This window comes from Diceros bicornis, chromosome 31, assembly GCF_020826845.1.
Source record: "Diceros bicornis minor isolate mBicDic1 chromosome 31, mDicBic1.mat.cur, whole genome shotgun sequence".
Classification (NCBI taxonomy): domain Eukaryota; kingdom Metazoa; phylum Chordata; class Mammalia; order Perissodactyla; family Rhinocerotidae; genus Diceros; species Diceros bicornis.
In genome coordinates, this window is record NC_080770.1 from 10,239,627 (window position 1) to 10,257,415 (window position 17,789).

A 17,789-nucleotide genomic window follows, 5' to 3' on the forward strand; every position below is an offset into this window, starting at 1 on the left:
CCTGGGAGAGATGCCGTGACTCCTTCTCTCCCACAAGGTTCTAGATTGGGCCCCCAACTTGACTCAAACAGCCTGGTGCCCTGACATACTACAAAACCTCTGGAACCAGATCCTCCTCCCCGGCCAGGTTACACCCTCCCCACTGGGGCCAGCTGCCACTGACCATCCCTCCACCTTTTTTCACCTTTTTTCCTATTCCCGGGAAGTTCGTGGGCTCTGGTCTGCTCTGGTATCTTTCCCAAGATCATCTTGTCTCCTCAACTAGCTCATCAACCCCATAGCTTCTGGGCTCTGGCGCCTCCTGTTCCCTTCCTGGTGTTGAGCACAGTGCTGGGCATAGACTCTAGACTGTTCCCTTAGGATGAAGCTGCATTATCAATCTGGAGGAAGTAGGACATGCTATAGGCTGCGCTGTGTGGTTTTTAAACAGTGACTACTGGTTAAAAACTCTGGAGGTCTAGGGCAAAGGAGCAAAGGATCCCCATTAGGGGGACTGAACTGGGGCTTCTGGGCTTTCATCCCTGTCTTCTCCCACCCCAGGTGGTTCGCAGAGTCACCCCACTGGCTGTTCGTGGCAGGAAAGCTAGAGCGGGCTGGGCATGTGCTCAAGGGAGAGGTCCCCACACCTGGAAGAAAAACATAGAGATACATATTCACCCCAGAAGTGAGGCAGCCTGAGGCCCAAGAAGGGCTGCTTCCCACGGACCAAAACCCAGACAAACCCAGCCTGGCTTCCTCCTTCCCTCCCTACATTGCCCCCGTTTTCTGTTGGGAGGTTGCCCTTCTGGAAATGGCTTCCTTCCTCTAAGATGCACCTAGTGCTTCCCTTTCTGAGCCTCCTGTCCTCTGTGGAATAGGGAAGAGGGCAAGAAGGACAGGGAGGGGTGGTCTCCTGCCTCTGAGGGCCATAGGCTCCCTATCCCCACTGGCTGGACACAGCCCCTTCTCCGTCTCCGCAAGGGGCTCCAGCTTCACGCACACCCCCGATGTGCCCCAGGGAGAGGCAGCTCTAGCCCGCGGGCCCCTCCCTCTCCCCGGCCTCAGCCGCGGAGCTCAGGCCATAACTCGATTGTGTGCCGTTAATCACAGCGCATGCCGGCGGGCGGAGTAAACAGGCGGCCTCAAGGTCGCTCAAACTCATCAATCCCAGCCCTGGTCAGGCCTCCTTCAGCGCCGGGGCTGGCAGGAGGCGCCAAGGGGGCGCGGAAGGGGGGCCTTAGCCCCTGGCAGAAAGACTTGATGGCCCTGCAGTCCAGGGATCTGGGGAGGAGGGGGAAGCGGGAGGCGATGTGGATACATTGATAGTGACATGTGGGGGACCTTTAGGATGGGGCAAAAACAAAGATTGGGAGTCGACTGGCCTAGCTGTGGCACCTACTAGCCCTGCGACCTTGGACACATTAATGAACCTCCCAGTGCCTCAATTTCCTCATCCATAAAATGGGGATAATAATTCTACCTTCTTCCTCGGGTTACTAGGAAAATTAAATTAGTTAAAATATGTAAAACACTGAGAACAGTGCCGACACATAGTTGGGACTATACGTTTATTAAATAAATGGGTCAGCAGAATGGAGGGCTGGGGAGACACTGGCTCAGCAAATTCCCAGGATACCCCTCCGTCTTATAAATGGTCCAGAGGGTTCTCGACCAGTTGGGCTCCAAGCTGGGGGCAAAACCTACATACTGTGAAGGAGTCGAGAGAGCAGACTGATTTAACCTAACCTCCCTGCGCCTCAGTTTCCTATCCGTAAAATGGAGATCGTAATTGCGCCTACATCGCGGAGCTGTAAGGAGGATGAAATGGGAAAGTGCGCGTAAAGCGCTTATGAAGGCGGTAGCCAGTAGTAAGCGCTCAATGAAGGGCAGCCAGCTCCTATCCCCTTCTGAGGGAGATCTGCACCATCGCTGACCCATCCCTGCCAACGAAAGGCCTGCACCGTAAGGCATGAAGGAGGAATACGTACCATTATTCTGCGAAGGATAACGGGTGCTTGGTACCAGACACAGCCCAGCCCCAGGCACCTCAGCCTCGGGCCCCGCCCTCGCGGGCACAGAGCGGAGCGGGCCGCTAGAGGGCGCGGCGCGAGGTGCGGAGGGCGGCCCGGGCAGCGGGCGCCGAGGCAGAGGACCACTCGGAGCCGAGGCTCAGAGTTTCGCGACGCCGCAGGCCGTCAGGGTAAGGGGCAGCCCCCTGCCCACCGACAGACTTGCCCAGGGGTGGGTGGGAGAGCGAGCCGAGCCGACTTAGGCTCCACTCACCCTGCTGGGTGTCCTCCTCGCCATCGTGGGCTTCGAGCTCCAGTCTCCGCTTCGGTGGGGACTCGAGGACAAGGCGTACACGCCCACGGGAGTCGGGGTGGGAGTGCTACCAGGAAAAGAAGCAAACTTAGCCGTGCCGAGGACAGGGGACCCCGAAATCGGTCCTGCTTCACCCGGGTCACTCCCCGGGCACGTGGACTCATCTATGGAGAGCTAGGGAGAAGTCTTGGAGATGCGGACCTCGGCTCCCGGCTCTGGCCCGAAATTCTCGCACAAAGCTCCGTCCGACATCTCTCCAGCAGTCTCACGTCGAGCCTAGTCCCGGGCCAAGGTGTGTGTACCATATGGCGGAAAACTTGGGGGCCCATTGTCCACTGACCAAGGGAAACAGAGTCGACGCCATTAATCGGATTTTTCTGGCTGTTTTTGGCCATAGAGATTTGAGCGCGAAGCATCAGCCTCCACAGCGCAGAGAGACGCGCCCCTTTCCTGCCTCTGGGCCGCACGTCCACAGTGCGTCCAACTCCTAGGCGGCAGCAAGTGACCTGGACTCCGAGGTCCTGTCCTCAGAGGCCGAACAGAGAACGCTTAGGGACGCCCTATGGGAACGCAGCTCCTCCCCGCGGCCCCGTGCCACCAAGAATCAGAGACTCCTCCAGAATGCGTTGCCTCTGTTGCCAGCATTCACCACCCCCGTCTGACCCCGGGCACCCTGTTAACTCAGCTCCGTCGCCCGACCCGCTATAAGGACCAGGGAGCGCTCCGCGCAGGTCCAGGCCGCGCGAAGCGCCACGCTCCCGGCGGCCACAACCCATCCTTTCTTGGGAAGCTGACCTCGAGGCTTTGGGGCAGGTAGAGCGAGGCTGCTTCCGGGCCTTCCCCGGAGGCTCCCAGCACAGAGCCGGGCCAGGGAGGTGAAGCGTCCGGTACGCAGAGGGAGATTGTTTCTACGCGGCCTTAACTTCGGAACCAGACTCGGAAAACTCCGATTTGCCGTCCCAAAATGATGCTTTCGTTGTCGCCACTTTCACCCCAGGCCTAGGACTGCAGGGACTCCGGCGCTTCTTAGTAGGTCTGCTCTATCCGTAGCCCCGCCCTGGATTTTAGTTTCTTCTTTTAAATCTGAGTATCAGTCCCGGAGTCCCCGCTGTCGGGGAAGTGGGGGGAGGGGAGTAACGAGGCTGAGGGCCTAAAGCAATGGGGAGGGGGGGCCAAAGAGGGGTGCCCTCAAGACGATCAGCTGCCTCCCTCTCGGGATCCAAATGGAGGTCACCTCCCACGGAGGGCAAGACAACAGACCCACGCCCCTCCCCGAGAACACTGAGGACGATCCCGGCTGCATAGGTCTGGTGGGGGCGAGGGGGATCGCCCACTCCGGACTCCTTCTCCCAGGACTGAGGAAGCAGCACTGACAAGCGGCAAGATTATTTGGGTTTGAGCTTCTGACATGGGTTCCAGCCGACGGTGGAGGTTTAAACTGAGGGGCTTAGAGCGCACAAATTCAGCGCACTCCCGGAACACACTCACTTCCTTCCCCCACCTCGCTGCCTTCAGCCTGGATCCCCGGCCTTTTAAAAGCGCTGTCCCACAGATCTCTGCCGTCCCTGGAACTGCAGTCCACACACTCCCACCCCGTCCCCTGCCCCAGGATGGCCTCAGCCACGCTGACTGCACCCTCCCACAAGCCCCGGTGATGCGCGCCGCTTGCAAATCTACTCATCTGTAAAATGGGAATAATAATAGACCCTCCCTCAGAGAGTTGTTGTGAGAAACAAACCAGTTAATGAACGTGGAGCGTTTAGCAGCGCCTGGCACGTAGTGAGTGCTCTCTACGGTTAGAAATAACAACAATGATGGCTTCCACTTGTAGCAAACGCCAGCGCCACGTTTAACCTGCAACTAATCGTCAAACAGCGCTGTCAGGAGAAATGTCTAACTCCCAGAACATGGATGAAAAAACTGGGACCTAAAGAGGGGCACAAATTTGCCCAGGACGGTTCACCTGGGCAGAGGCACAGCTGGATTCGCACCCAGGGCAGCTTCTCTCCTCCTCCACCGCGAGGAGGCTGAAAGGGGCCCAGCCACACGGGGGCGACCCCGCGTTCCCTCGGTGGCCTGGAGACGTGAATCCTCGGCCAAGCGACCAAAAATAGCAACCGGCAGGAGCCAAGCCCCAGTTGTCTTGCGCCGGCCGGGGTACCACCTGGCCAGAGAGAGGAGAGAACTGGCTGAGGTCAGGCCCGGCCACTTCACTGCGGCCGGGGGTCGCGCGGGGGCGGGGCCGGACCCCCACGTGCGCCGCCTGCCGCTGCCTCGCCAAGCCCTTTGTCGCGAGCAGCCGCGTTCGTGCGGCACTCAGCGGCTTAAAATAAAGACAATGTTCCCAGCCTCCCTGCGGCTAAATCGGGCGCGGGTGCGGGGGCGGTGAGAGAGCCGGGTGGGAGAGCTTCTCCCGGCCCTACTTCCCTTCTCCCTTCTTGCCTCAGTTTCCCCATCTGGTCGGGGGACCTAGCCATGTCTGGGCAGAGAAGAGTCGTACAATCGGGGGGCGTCATCTCCCTGCCTCCGCGGCTGAACCGACTTCAGGAGGAAACCGTTTGGGACAGAGAGGGGCACTCAAGAGGAGACAGGGCTGGACACCCTCCTCTCCCGCCTACAAAATAAGTGTTTTTATTTCTAAAGGGACGTGTGCAGAGGCGGTGGGAGAAGAGACCAAGGAGATTGGGGGGAGGGGGCAAAGAGAGAGCCTGATTCAGACTCGGAAATGGATGTTGAGCGTGGAGGCCTAACACCCCCACACTCAGCCACGTGTACGCGCACGAGTACACGCAGCCCCACCGCGCGCACAGCCGTAAACCGAGGACAGCCCAGCAGGGGGCAGCCCGACTCTGCGCCCATGGGCAGGGACTGGTCGAGTTCTGACCCACCCCTGACCCCCTGGCTGACCCTGGGGTGGGAGGGGGTTGTTCAGATTCCTCTCCAAGGTGCAGTGTCTCTTTGACTTCAGAGGGGAGGTGGACGGGTGCTCGCTCTAGCCTCAGCCGGCTTTGAGAAGCTGATGTACCCACCACGTGCACCCACCACTGGCACCTGGTGGCTGCTGGCCAAGCCCCAGGGACTGCAGTTTCTGCTTCACTGGCAACTGGGCTCCAGTGTGAGGAAGCCCCAGGTTGCCCTCAGGCATCAGGATTGAGAGAGGTTGCTTGTGCTTGGTGGGGAGATGGGCAGGAGGAAAGTGGTGGGACAGGTCCCAACCCCCTGATGAGACTCTAGAATCCTGGGCTTAGAGCCAAAGGACCTGAGTCCAAACACATGCCCACCACGTATTAATCACTCCTCTGCCCTTGGGTTTTCTCATCTACATAATGGGATGATAGATGATCCTGGTCCTCCCTTCCACCCTCCCTTCCACCTGGGGGCTTCAGCATGGCCCAGAGGGGCAAAGGACACAGCAGCCCCAGCAGTAACCTCCTCATCTCTCCTCCATGGTCAGCTCCCCGTGAGGTCTCTAGGGCCAGGTGAGGGCTGTGCAGGAACCAGGTCTCTATGGCAAAGGGCCCCCAGAGGTTCTATCTCTGAGAAAACTCAACACAGAAATCCAAACCAGCCGGGGACGGGGAGGGCTGCTAGCCATACAGGGGGGCTAAGGGAGGTGGGGAGGAAGGGCAAGTTCATCACTTCCCAAGTACACACCTGTGCACCCGGAGTGGGAGTCAGGGGAGACAGAGTTTGACAAGCTGGGAGGAGAGCTGTCTGTCTGCCTGTCTGTCTGTCTTCCAAGGGGAAGCTGGGGGTGGAGCAGGCAGGGAGGTAGAGGCTGCCTCACTTGTCAGAATTAGCAAGTTCCACAGTTAGGCAACACGCAGACACACCGAATACAGACACACGTGTACACAGGCGTCCTGGCTCCAGACCAACAGGGTGACACCTGCGTCTACACAGGCTGCGTGGTGACATGCGTACTCAGAGACACACATGTGCGGGGGCACTCAGCAGCGCATGGAGAAGGCAAAAGGCCCCCCCCCACTCATCCCCACAAACCAGACACCCGTATACCATCACACTTGGGCTATGCAGCACGGACAGAGGCAAGAGCACACAGCCCAGCAGGCGGGCACGTCCGCTCAGCACTGGGGCGGGTGCGCCAGCCCTCTGGGTCTGTTCCAAGTTGGAGCCTTTCACGTGAGGCCCAATGTGTCATTTCCAAACAGCAGGAATAAAGCTCCTTTGCAGCAGAGAGGAAGAGCAGGGTGTGGAGCTGGGTGGGTGGGTGGGCGCGTGGGCATGTGCAGGGGGCAGGGCGTGTGTGTGAGGGAAACAGGCATGTGAATCCCAGGGCGTGTGTGTTGGGGCATGGTGCACACGGGTTGGGGGCTCTAAGGCTGGGTGGCGGAAGGAGCCCGGAGAAACAGAGTGTGCCTTTGTGAGGGTGTATGTGTGTGTGCCGCGGAGTCTGTGTGCAGTGGGTGTGGGTGTTTGTCTCCTTGTATCCGCCTTCTCTCCCGTTCTGGACTTTCAGCCTCCCTGGACTCATCTTCCTCATGTTCTACACCCTCCCTCTCGGGGCTCAAATTGGGTGCCCTGGTGGAGGAGGGGGGCATGCTCCAGGACCCAGGCCCACGCCAGACGCTGCCTGAGGCTTCCCTCCAGCTCCCCCTCCCTTCCTTTCCTCCCTCTCCTCCCTCCCTCTCTTTCCCTTCCTCCCTCCCCCCCCACCCAGGCTGGCGTGCCAGGGGGTGGGACATGCCAATCACTGGCTGTGCCTCTCCGGCTGCCAGCACAGGGCGCAGCTCCCCCCAGGAGCCAGGTGTTTGGGTCCCTGGAGACGCTGCCGGCCCCCGGGGATGCAGTGGGGCTGAGGACGCTACAGACTTCTCTCCAGCCCCATGGTGAGTACATTTGAGAGGGTTTGGGAGGGGCTCCGCCAAGGTGGGGGCAGGAGAAGCAGGGTCCTGGGAACAAGGCAGGGACCAGGACTAGAAGGAAATGGGGATGGACCTCCAGAGAGAGGAGGGGGCCAGGGAGAGGTCTAGAGGCCAAGGGGGCTCTGTAGCGTTAGACATTGGCTGCTCCAAACACCGCATCTCCTGGCTTTGAGTGGATACACCTGATGTTTTTCTGGGGTTCAGCTGGCAGAAGAGATGGAGACCCCTTAGGAAACTGTACCTGGAACCCAGGAGGGATCAGGCTGCCACATAGCAGGCAGAGCCCCCAGAACCCCAGAGACACAGTGGGACGGGCAGAGGGCCAGGGGGCAGCCCTTGCCACCAGCATACCGTGGGAGGGTGACCCCCCTAGTTGGGGTGCCAGTCCCAGAACCTCGTCCTTTCCTCCCTCAGGGAATCCTGAATCCCACCACTCCCATCCACCTTCAGGACCCCCAAGATGGACTGAACCAGGCTGCTGGCCAGAGGGACATGCTGGACACCAAGGTAGGTGTTGAGCCAGAAGCCAGCAGGAGACCAGGCCAAGAGCCCCAGGGCTCTCTGGGGACAAATGGGCACACGGATGGCCACGCCAGCCAGGGAACGTGGCCCTCACATGTGCAGGTGCCCAAAGGGCCCTCCCTATGTCCATAGTATCTTGGGCTCCCACAGGGCAGATCTCAATCCTATGTCCAGGTAATGTATGGATACCAATGGGCACCCATGCCAGGTACCCATCCCGGTACTCCCAGACCCCACAATGTGGGGATGGGAAGGGGGGCCAGGAGCTCTGATTCTTGCGGAGTTGCCAGCTCTTGGGCTGGCATCTGGGAAGGGGTGATCATGGGGTCATTCAGAGAAGTGCTGCTCAGGGGTTATCATGCCAGTGGAAAGAGGTTCACCTCTTCCCACAAAACATACCTGAAGCTCCTCCCAGACAGGCCCAGGCCCCCTGCCCACCTGGCCAGAATAAGTCAGACTGTCTCCTGCAGCTGGACAATCTCCTGTCCCCAAGTACTCAGCTGCTCACTGAGCTGTCAGATGAGAGTTAGTTCTCTGCCCCCTGACCTCAGCCAGTAGGCAAGCCGTGATCGCTGCTGTGATATAGAAGGCAGGGGAGGAGATGGCGAGATGGGGCCGCAAAACATGTGACTCTTGGCTCCCCAGCTGGGTCCTGGAGGTCTGAGAGCTGGATCTCGAAGTGCAAAGAGGAATCCAGAGTGTCGAGAAGGGGTTAGGCAGAGGTCACATCAGACCTTGCAAGGAACATGCCCATGGTACAGGTGGAGAGACTGAGGCCGGGACAGGGGAAGGGACATGCTCATGGTCACAGAAGGGGTATTTAGGGGTCCAGTTGGGGTTTGGACCCCATTCTCCTCGCCCTCAGCGCAGCGCTGCACTCCCACTCCCTGAGCAGGATGACGGGGTGGGGAGCAGCGAGCTCCATGAGGCAGCGGGGAGAGGTGGATGAATATCGCGCTGGGTTTCTGCTCTGCTGTGATGCCATGGTGATGCCTAGAAGGATGGGGGAGGAGAGAGAGAGAAGAAAGGAAATGGGGAGAGGAGAGCAAGGAGTGAAGAGCAGGGGGCATGGGGGGAGGAGGATGAGGGGCAAGCACTTCTGATGCCACCTGGCAGCGTGAGGTCTCGGGCCCAGCCTGCTAACGGCCAGGCTCTGGCACAGTCCACTAAAGTCAGGCAACTGGTTAAGGTCCATCAACAGTGAACATATTTGCCGCTCCTCTTCCGGCTCAGCAGTGCATTTATGAGCATTTAACTGATGGCTGCTGCCCTCCCCAGGGCTACCTGGCACTCCCAGTGGTGACTGTTGAGCCTGAAAAGGTGATAAATTGTATTTGTTTATCGCCTCGTTCCCAAGGCCAGGCATCAGAGGTGGAAGTTTTGTGAACCTTTAATGGATCAAGAGCTACCTTCAGAGAAAAGTTAACCCAGGTGGAGAGAGCCGCCTCTGACAGGCTGGCTTCTGGGTTAAGACCCCAGCAGAAGGGACTGGTCAGGATATCTGGCCAGAGGAGCACCCTTCTCACTGCACATGTGAGGTCCCAGGTGCCCAGGCCCACAGCCCCCACCTCCTACCTCCTTCTCCCCAGTATTGCCTGTTCTGTCCAGACAAGGAGGCCCAGAATCACACGATGGCTTCACTCCTCCCCTGTGAACCTCTTCCCCAGCACCCCCTCATTCTCTGCCTCCCCTTCTCCACTCCTTGGCCAGTGGTAAGATTCAGGCAGCCCTAGTGTTCAGGAATCCCTCTCCCCAGCAATCTCTCCCAGCCTCCCCCTGTGGCTCTCTCCCCTCCCACTTCCTTTGCCAGCCAGATCCCCAGCCCCTGGGGATTGGTCCAGGGCACTGGCGGTCAACAGTCTGGCCTGCCGTGCTACAGGCTCTGACCTCATCCCTTAACTCTTTAAGCCCAGGCTGGCTTTTTCCTCCCCCAACACTGACAGGTGCTATCCCATGCCCATGCCTGTCCTGTCACCTCACTCCCTTTCTCTGTAGCAGGTGAAGCAGGGTTTCGTTGGTCCATTTTCCAGATGAAGATGCTCTTGGCTATTTTTCTCCTGTGCCCTCAGCCAGGCAGGTCCTCACCCAGGGGACAGGGACCTGGTAGGTGAGAGGATGCAAGAACTGGAGGGAGCCAAAGGACCATGCTCTGGAGCCGGTCCCAACCCCCACGGGCTCATCCTCCTGCCCCCTGGGCCTGAGGTCAAGCACGAGGACCCTGTAGACACATTCATTTGTTTAGTCCACAAACATTTATTGAGCAGCTACTGTGTGCCCAGCACTGGAATAAGGCAGTGAATGAGGCAGACATAGCCCCTACCCTGACTCTCAGGAGTTGTGGCTAGACCTCCCCTTCCCACAGCACTGTCATCACATGTCACACAGATAGATGGCAGACACTGTCACACACACAGGCCAGATTCTAAAGGAAGGACTGATTCCTCACTATTGCCTGATTCAAACTAGGGTTTGGCCAAGCTAGTCGAAGCTGTCGAGCCCCCATCCCCACAAGAACAGTTTAGAGAGGTTATTCTCAGAGGCAGACTGGCTGGGTCCAGAGCCTGGTTGGATCGCTGATGAGCTGTAAGGTCCTAAGGTCTCAAATGAGGATAATAGAACCTACTTCACAAGGAGCTGTAATAGGTCAATTAAATCATGCATATAATGCCTAGAGCCATGTCTGGCATATAGTAAGCAGTCAGTGAATGTCAGTTGCTATGATAGTATTAATAATATTATAAAAAACTCCCAACAACCTTCATCAGGGAGCCACAGTCCTGGGCAGAAAAGCTTCTCTCTGCTTCCCCAGACATGACACCCTCAGAGGATGAGTCCCAACCCATCCCCACAAAGTTATAGACTCACCCCCACTGTTTCGTATTCTCACTCAGCAATGTACACACCCTCACCCACAAACACTCATCCTACAGAAGGGTTACCAGGTCAGGACAGTGACTTGCTCAAGGTCACACAGTGAGACAAGAGGAGAGACGGGGCTTGAAGCCAGGCAGAGACAGTGTCAAGGACTTCCCTGGGGAGTCTTCCCCCCACCCTCTGCAATCCCCATTGACCAACGCCCCCACCCCATGGATGTTTTCAAAGAATATGCTGGCAAATACAGCTTTCAACCAGATGGCTGACCCAAAGCCCCTCCTTTGTAGAAATTCAGGAGCCACTGCTGAGCCCTTGTACCCTGACTCACAGCCCAGGGCTCGGCCCCACAGGGGACAAGCCACCATCACAGGAAACCAGGTTCCACAACCATCATCTTGCTGAGCCCCCAGTAGCCTTGAACAAGCAGAGGATTGCCCCCAACCAAGAGTTAAGGAGACTTGCCCAAAGTCACACAGCAGGGCCCAGAGCAGGCCTCCAGGAACCTTCTCCTGAGCAAATCACTGTCTGAGAAGCCTGAGGAGGACCCCCACTTCTGATTGTGGAGGAAAGGCAGGGTCACTGACAGCTCTGTTCTTGGGCTGCATCCCAGAAGCTCAGAAGCTCCAGGGGATGGCAAGAATGAGGGTCTACCAGGTCTCCAGACTCCACTGGAAGAGACTGTGCTGCCTGTAATTTTAATAAAAGGGCTCTCCTCCCTCAAGAGGCTTTTGGAACTAGGAAAAAAAAAAGAATGAGGGTCCAGTTCCTCAGAACCTCTACCCTTCTCCTTCCTCCACTTGTCTCAGATGGGAGGCCTTAGCCCTCACAGCTCATAGGTGGGGCATAGAGGGGTTGGCCAAGTGGAAAGAACACAGGCCTTGGAGTCCACAGGTCAGGGGCAGCGGCCCAGCTCCACAACTTCCCACAAGACCGTCAGCGAATCACTTAGCCCTCAAGCCTCGGTGTCTTCACCTATAAGACATAGATAAAACCCCCCATTGGGGTGTCCTGTGGATTAAGGGAAATAATATCATACATCAAGTGCCTGGCATACCATAGGTGATTAATTATGAGGGTTATCAATATGGCTATTAAAGTGAGAGAGCTGGGAGGGACTTCCAGCCATAAAGGAGAGGGACTGCCAGCCTCCTCACTTCAGAGGACCACGTCTCATAGGCTCCCCATTCTGAAAGCCTTTTTTAAATTCATCAAAGCTCTAGCTTGCTTCCAACAGAGCATGTTCCCACCCAGAGCAGATGTCATTCCAGCCCCGGCTGAGAGAACCTGGGTGAGCCTTCAGCCTCTGCGGCATCACCTCAAGGACTTGAGTCCTTTCTGTTGAGAGTCTTGAGATGTTGGTTTCAGGACCCTGTAAAATCTCCCCAGACGCCAGGTTGGTCCAACTCCTCCCCTGTACAAATGAGCAATCTGGGGACCAGAGAGAGGCTGTGCCTGGGGTCCGGAGGGGAAGGGGCAAGTGGCTGGATGGTGGATCAGAAGGAGCAATCGGGAATAGTAACAGAGGCCTTTACCTGAGTGTCATTTCATTCCACGCACTTTGGATGCTATCTCCGTCAGCTGGGGGATGCAGGGCAGCCTGGGAAGGACAGGTTAGGCGATTGCTGACAATCACACAGCTAGGAAGGGACAGCTTTGAGATTCAGACCCAGGGCTGTGGTCCACAGCGCCAGAATTAGGGTAAGGCAAGTGAGTTATTCGCCTCGGAGCAAAATTTAGGAAGGGCACAAAAAAAAACTTCACTAATCAAGATAAATAATATTGTAATGTAATATTTTTAAAAATCACATAGCCAAGTAGAGTCCACAGGTGGGCTGTCTGTTTTTGTAAATAAAGTTTCCTTGGAACCAGGACCAGAATGAGGGTGAGGCATGGGTAATAGAGTTGTTTGTACAAGTGCAGGGTTGGAAGATTGTCTTTGTTTAAAATTTTGTTCATGGTGAATTTTCAGCATTAATTTCCTTTTTTAATGTTGCATTAAAATATTATTTTCTTGATGACTAAGTTTTAGGGCATCTTAAATTTTGCACCCGAAGCAAGTGCCTCTCTGGCCCCATCCTAGTCCAAGGCCTGCTGTGGTGTAAGGACCAGGTACATGGTGGGGGGCTGGGTCCAGCGTTGAAGGCTGCACAGTGCCCAGGCAGACAGGAGGCCTCTGCAGCTGCAGAGTGTGCAGCCTCTCAGGCCAGCCAGCTCCTGTTGTCTGACTCAGCCTATTCAGGTCTTGGCCCAGGGCCCAGGGAGCTACTGGGGGCTACAGAGCTGCTCCGAGGCACCCAGGGGTTGGGGGGCCAGCATCCAGTCCAGGAGCCAGGAGACCTTGGGCTGCACCATGCCATCTTCCTCCTTTCTCTGGGCCTCAGTTGCTCTGTCTTTGCAATGGGCATTGAACAGCACTGAGTCAGATCAGAGGGGCAAGAGCTGTACAGGGCAACTTGTCAAGGGTGGTGTCCACCAGCAGCCTCCCCAGAGAAAGCCCAGCTTCCTGCCCAGCGCCTGACTTTGGTTGAGAGGAGGATGCAACAAAACTCAGTGAGCAAGATAAATAATATGTTAATGTAATATTTTTAAAATTCAAATTGGCAAACTATGGACCCCCAGCCAACCATCAGTTCTTATAAATAAAGTTTCATTGGAAGAAACAGCTTGGGCTCACATCCTGGTTCCTACCTTACCTGTGTGATCTTGTGCAAATTCTCTTGCTTTTCTTAGCCTCAGTTTCTTCATCTGTAAAGTGGAGAGAAGAATAATCCCTAGGTCATAGGTTCGCTGTTAAGATTAAGTGAGATGAGGTGGCTGGCCCGGTGGCATAGTGGTTGAGTTTGCGCACTCGGCTCCAGCGGCCCAGGGTTCACAGGTTCGAATCCCCGGCACAGACCGACACACCGCACATCAAGCTATGCTGTGGCAGTGTCCCACGTGCAAAACAGAGGAAGTTGGGCACAGATGTTAGCTCAGGGACAATCTTCCTCAGCAAAAAGAGGAGGACTGGCAACAGACATTAGCTCAGGGCCAATCTTCCTCAGCAAAAAAAAAAAAAAAAGATTAAGTGAGATAAGGCATGTAAGCACTTTGAGTAGTGACTGGCACTCAGGGAGCACTAAATAATAGCAACAGTCATTATTATTATTAGTTGCTATTGTCATGGTATTAGAAATTTTTTTTTTTGTGAGGATGATCAGCCCTGAGCTAACATCCAATACAAATCCTCCTCTTTTTGCCGAGGAAGATTGGCCCTGGGCTAACATCCGTGCCCATCTTCCTCTACTTTACATGGGATGCCGCCGCAGCATGGCTTGACAAGCAGTGCATCGGTGCGTACCCGGGATCCAAACCTGTGAACCCCGGGCCGCTGAAGCGGAGTGCACGCACTTAACTGCTGCACCACCGGGCCAGCCCTAGAAATTTTTAATCAAAGAAGAGGATACTCCTAGGCAGGAGGGAGCCCTCATTGCCACATAACGCTAAGAGTCAATGGGAACCCCGTGCTCACCATGTGCCAGGGTTGGTCTAAGCACTCTACCTCTATTGACTTGTTTGAGCCTCACAATAATTCCTTGATTTATGAGCTAGGGACTAGCATTAGCCTCATTTTTCAGTTGAGGAAACTGAGACACATAGCAGTTATATCGCTAGCAGAGATCACACACCCAGTGCACGGTGTAGCCTGGATTCAAATGCAGATAATCTGGCTCCAGAGTCCGGGTCCTTCATCCGGGATATTACATGTGGCTCCCTCACGTGCAAACTGTCCCAGACACACAAGCATGCACTGTTGGCCAGTCTTTCTTACTCATGTCACATTCTGAACTCCCCAGACTGAGAGTTGCTCTCACGTGCCGACAGTTCACCAAGAGCAGTGGAGATGCCCTCAGCCACACACACCCCGGGTCACACACTATCACAGCCACACTGGCCATCCATCATGCAGCAACACCTCACAGACACAGCGCTCTAGTCTCTCTGTCACAGACCAGGTCCCAAGGAACACCAGAGCTGAGTGGGCCCTTGTCCAATGTCTCTCCCTTAGAATTTTTCCAATGATACAGCTCCCTGAAGCCACAGCTACAGGTAGAAGGAGACTCCAATCTCTTCAATGGACAGATGGATGCCTGAGGCCCAGAACAGGAAGGGACTGGCCTAAACATACCGCAGCAAGGCCACGGCGGAGCTGTGGGGACCTCCTGCCCGGCCAGTAGGTTGCTAAGAGTCCTTGCTTTTCTCTTTACCCACCCTTAGTGCCTAGGCTGGGCTCCAGCTTCAAGAAAAGTCTGGGGGATCTCCTCATTCCCCTTGCTGCCCTCAGTCAGCTGAGGCTCGGGAACATAGTGGGGAGATGGAGGGAGCCTCCCACACCCCATCTGGGGCTAGACCCCCACTTATCTGGGAGCTGAGGCCCTCATCCCTGCTGCCCGCTTTTCCTCCAGATCTTCCACCACCAGGCAAGTGACTGGGCTCAGCACAGCTTTCCCTGCTGCCCTCGAGAGGGTCCAATCCAGCCCCAAACACCACCCTCCTCTCTCTCACACACACATGCACAGAAAAACGTGCAGACACACACACATGCATGCACAGACACACACTCACCTTCTCTTTCCCTTTATCTTCTCTGGAGTCTGCCCCCTGACTTCCCATCTCTCCTTATCTGATGGAAGAATCCCCCTGGAGCTCCACATGCTCAGAGAGCGAGAGAGAGGAGTGAGTTCTAATCATACGGACTGCCTGTGTCACCATGGCCAGGCCTTGTAGCTGCTCAGAGCCACAGTTGCCTCAGTGAAACGGAGCTCCTAAGAGATCTTCCTCCTAGAGATGTACGACAGCTAAATTAGATAATTTGATTAAATGCTTAGCACTGTGTCTGGCATGTAGTAACTACCCAGTAAAAGAGAGCTTTAATAAAATTGAGTGAAATGCTTTGAAAATTTGGCAGTACTGTATACGAAGCCAGTCACCCAACTCCTGCCACAGGAGTTAAGCAAGACAGGGATCAGTAGCAATTTCCTACCGAGAACGTCGAGGCTCAGAATCCGCGTGCTAGAGCTGGAGTGAGGATTAAGATCTCTGGATTCCAAAGCTCCCTGACTCTTGCTGCTGGTAAATCCATTCATGCATCATAAATGACCGTGTGTGGCCACCGGTAAGGGAGGGTGATGCTGTCTGGCCTAAAGCCCTGGGAGCGCAGAAGCTGTGTTCCTAGCGCCTTCCACTCTTCCACTCTGGGCTATCAGGGACGTCCAGCAGCCCAATCAAAGCCCGTGTCCTCTCTTTTCAGGAGATGACCTCCCCCTGAGGAAGCCCTGTTGTGTGACTAGAGGAAGGGTCTACCCCCAGCCCCACTGGCCACCATGAATACCTCAGCCCCACCTGCCGTCAGCCCCAACATCACCGTCCTGGCGCCAGGAAAGGGTCCCTGGCAAGTGGCCTTCATTGGGATCACCACAGGCCTCCTGTCACTGGCCACAGTGACAGGCAACCTGCTGGTACTCATCTCCTTCAAGGTCAACACGGAGCTCAAGACAGTCAACAACTACTTCCTGCTGAGCCTGGCCTGTGCCGACCTCATCATTGGCACCTTCTCCATGAACCTCTACACCACATACCTGCTCATGGGCCACTGGGCTCTGGGCACACTAGCCTGCGACCTCTGGCTGGCCCTGGACTACGTGGCCAGCAACGCCTCCGTCATGAACCTGCTGCTCATCAGCTTTGACCGCTACTTCTCTGTGACCCGGCCCCTGAGCTACCGCGCCAAGCGCACACCCCGCCGGGCAGCCCTGATGATCGGCCTGGCCTGGCTGGTTTCCTTCGTCCTCTGGGCCCCAGCCATCCTCTTCTGGCAGTACCTGGTAGGGGAGCGGACGGTGCTGGCCGGGCAGTGCTACATCCAGTTCCTCTCCCAGCCCATCATCACCTTTGGCACAGCCATGGCCGCCTTCTACCTCCCGGTCACGGTCATGTGCACACTCTACTGGCGTATCTACCGAGAGACAGAGAACCGGGCCCGGGAGCTGGCGGCCCTGCAGGGCTCCGAGACGCCAGGGAAGGGGGGCGGCAGCAGCAGCAGCTCAGAGCGGTCCCAGCCGGGGGCGGAGGGCTCACCAGAGACCCCTCCAGGGCGCTGCTGTCGCTGTTGCCGGGCCCCCAGGCTGCTGCAGGCCTACAGCTGGAAGGAGGAAGAGGAGGAGGACGAAGGCTCCATGGAGTCTCTCACATCCTCGGAGGGTGAGGAGCCTGGCTCCGAGGTGGTGATCAAGATGCCCATGGTGGACCCCGAGGCACAGGCTCCCGCCAAGCAGCCGCCCCGGAGCTCCCCAAATACAGTCAAGAGGCCGACCAGGAAAGGGCGTGAGCGAGCAGGCAAGAGCCAGAAGCCCCGCGGGAAGGAGCAACTGGCCAAGCGGAAGACCTTCTCGCTGGTCAAGGAGAAGAAGGCGGCGCGGACCCTGAGCGCCATCCTGCTGGCCTTCATCCTCACCTGGACACCATACAACATCATGGTGCTGGTGTCCACTTTCTGCAAGGACTGTGTTCCCGAGACCCTGTGGGAGCTGGGCTACTGGCTGTGCTACGTCAACAGCACCATCAACCCCATGTGCTACGCACTCTGCAACAAAGCCTTCCGGGATACCTTCCGCCTGCTGCTGCTCTGCCGCTGGGACAAGCGTCGCTGGCGCAAGATCCCCAAGCGCCCCGGCTCTGTGCACCGCACCCCCTCCCGCCAATGCTGATGGCCCCCTCGCCTGCATCCCTCCATCCCAGTCCCCGGGAGACCCGGGGAGAAAGCAGGCAGGGGCTGTGACCTCAGACCCAGGGCCCTGGCCAGGCCTCACCAGGCTTCCCAGGCCCCTAGGTCCCCTTCCTGAACAGCCCAGAGAGATCCTGCCAACTTTTCAAACTTTACTATTCCCAGGCAGGGAGGGCAAGCTGGGGAACTGGTTTTTCTGTTCCCTGCTGGGTAGCAGAGGGCTCTTCACCTGGAAGAAGGCCTGGGAGGAGGATCCGAGCTTTGGAGTCCTTATTTGCGTTTAGGCAGGAAGTCCATCCAGAGCCAGCAGGGCGGGCCAGGAGAAAGAAAGTTTAACGAACGTTACAGTCATCCTTGGCCCAGGGGCTGGCCTGGATTGCGGTGGGAGATGACACCCCCTGGGGCCACAGCAGGGAACTGACACCAACCACTGAGAGAGAAGC

General features: G+C 56.8%; 1 protein-coding gene across 1 annotated transcript; it reads left to right on the top strand.

The window, feature by feature from the left end:
- The first annotated feature begins 15,903 nt into the window (after positions 1-15,903).
- Positions 15,904-17,582, top strand: CHRM1 (cholinergic receptor muscarinic 1). The gene has a single exon (XM_058526632.1). The coding sequence runs from the start codon at positions 15,947-15,949 to the stop codon at positions 17,327-17,329; it is 1,383 nt and encodes a 460-aa protein (XP_058382615.1). The 5' UTR covers positions 15,904-15,946; the 3' UTR covers positions 17,330-17,582.
- The last annotated feature ends 207 nt before the right edge of the window (positions 17,583-17,789 follow it).

Coding starts and splice junctions, on each gene's coding strand:
- CHRM1 (XM_058526632.1), top strand. CDS start 15,947: ATGAATACCTCAGCCCCACCTGCCGTCAGCCCCAACATCACCGTCCTG.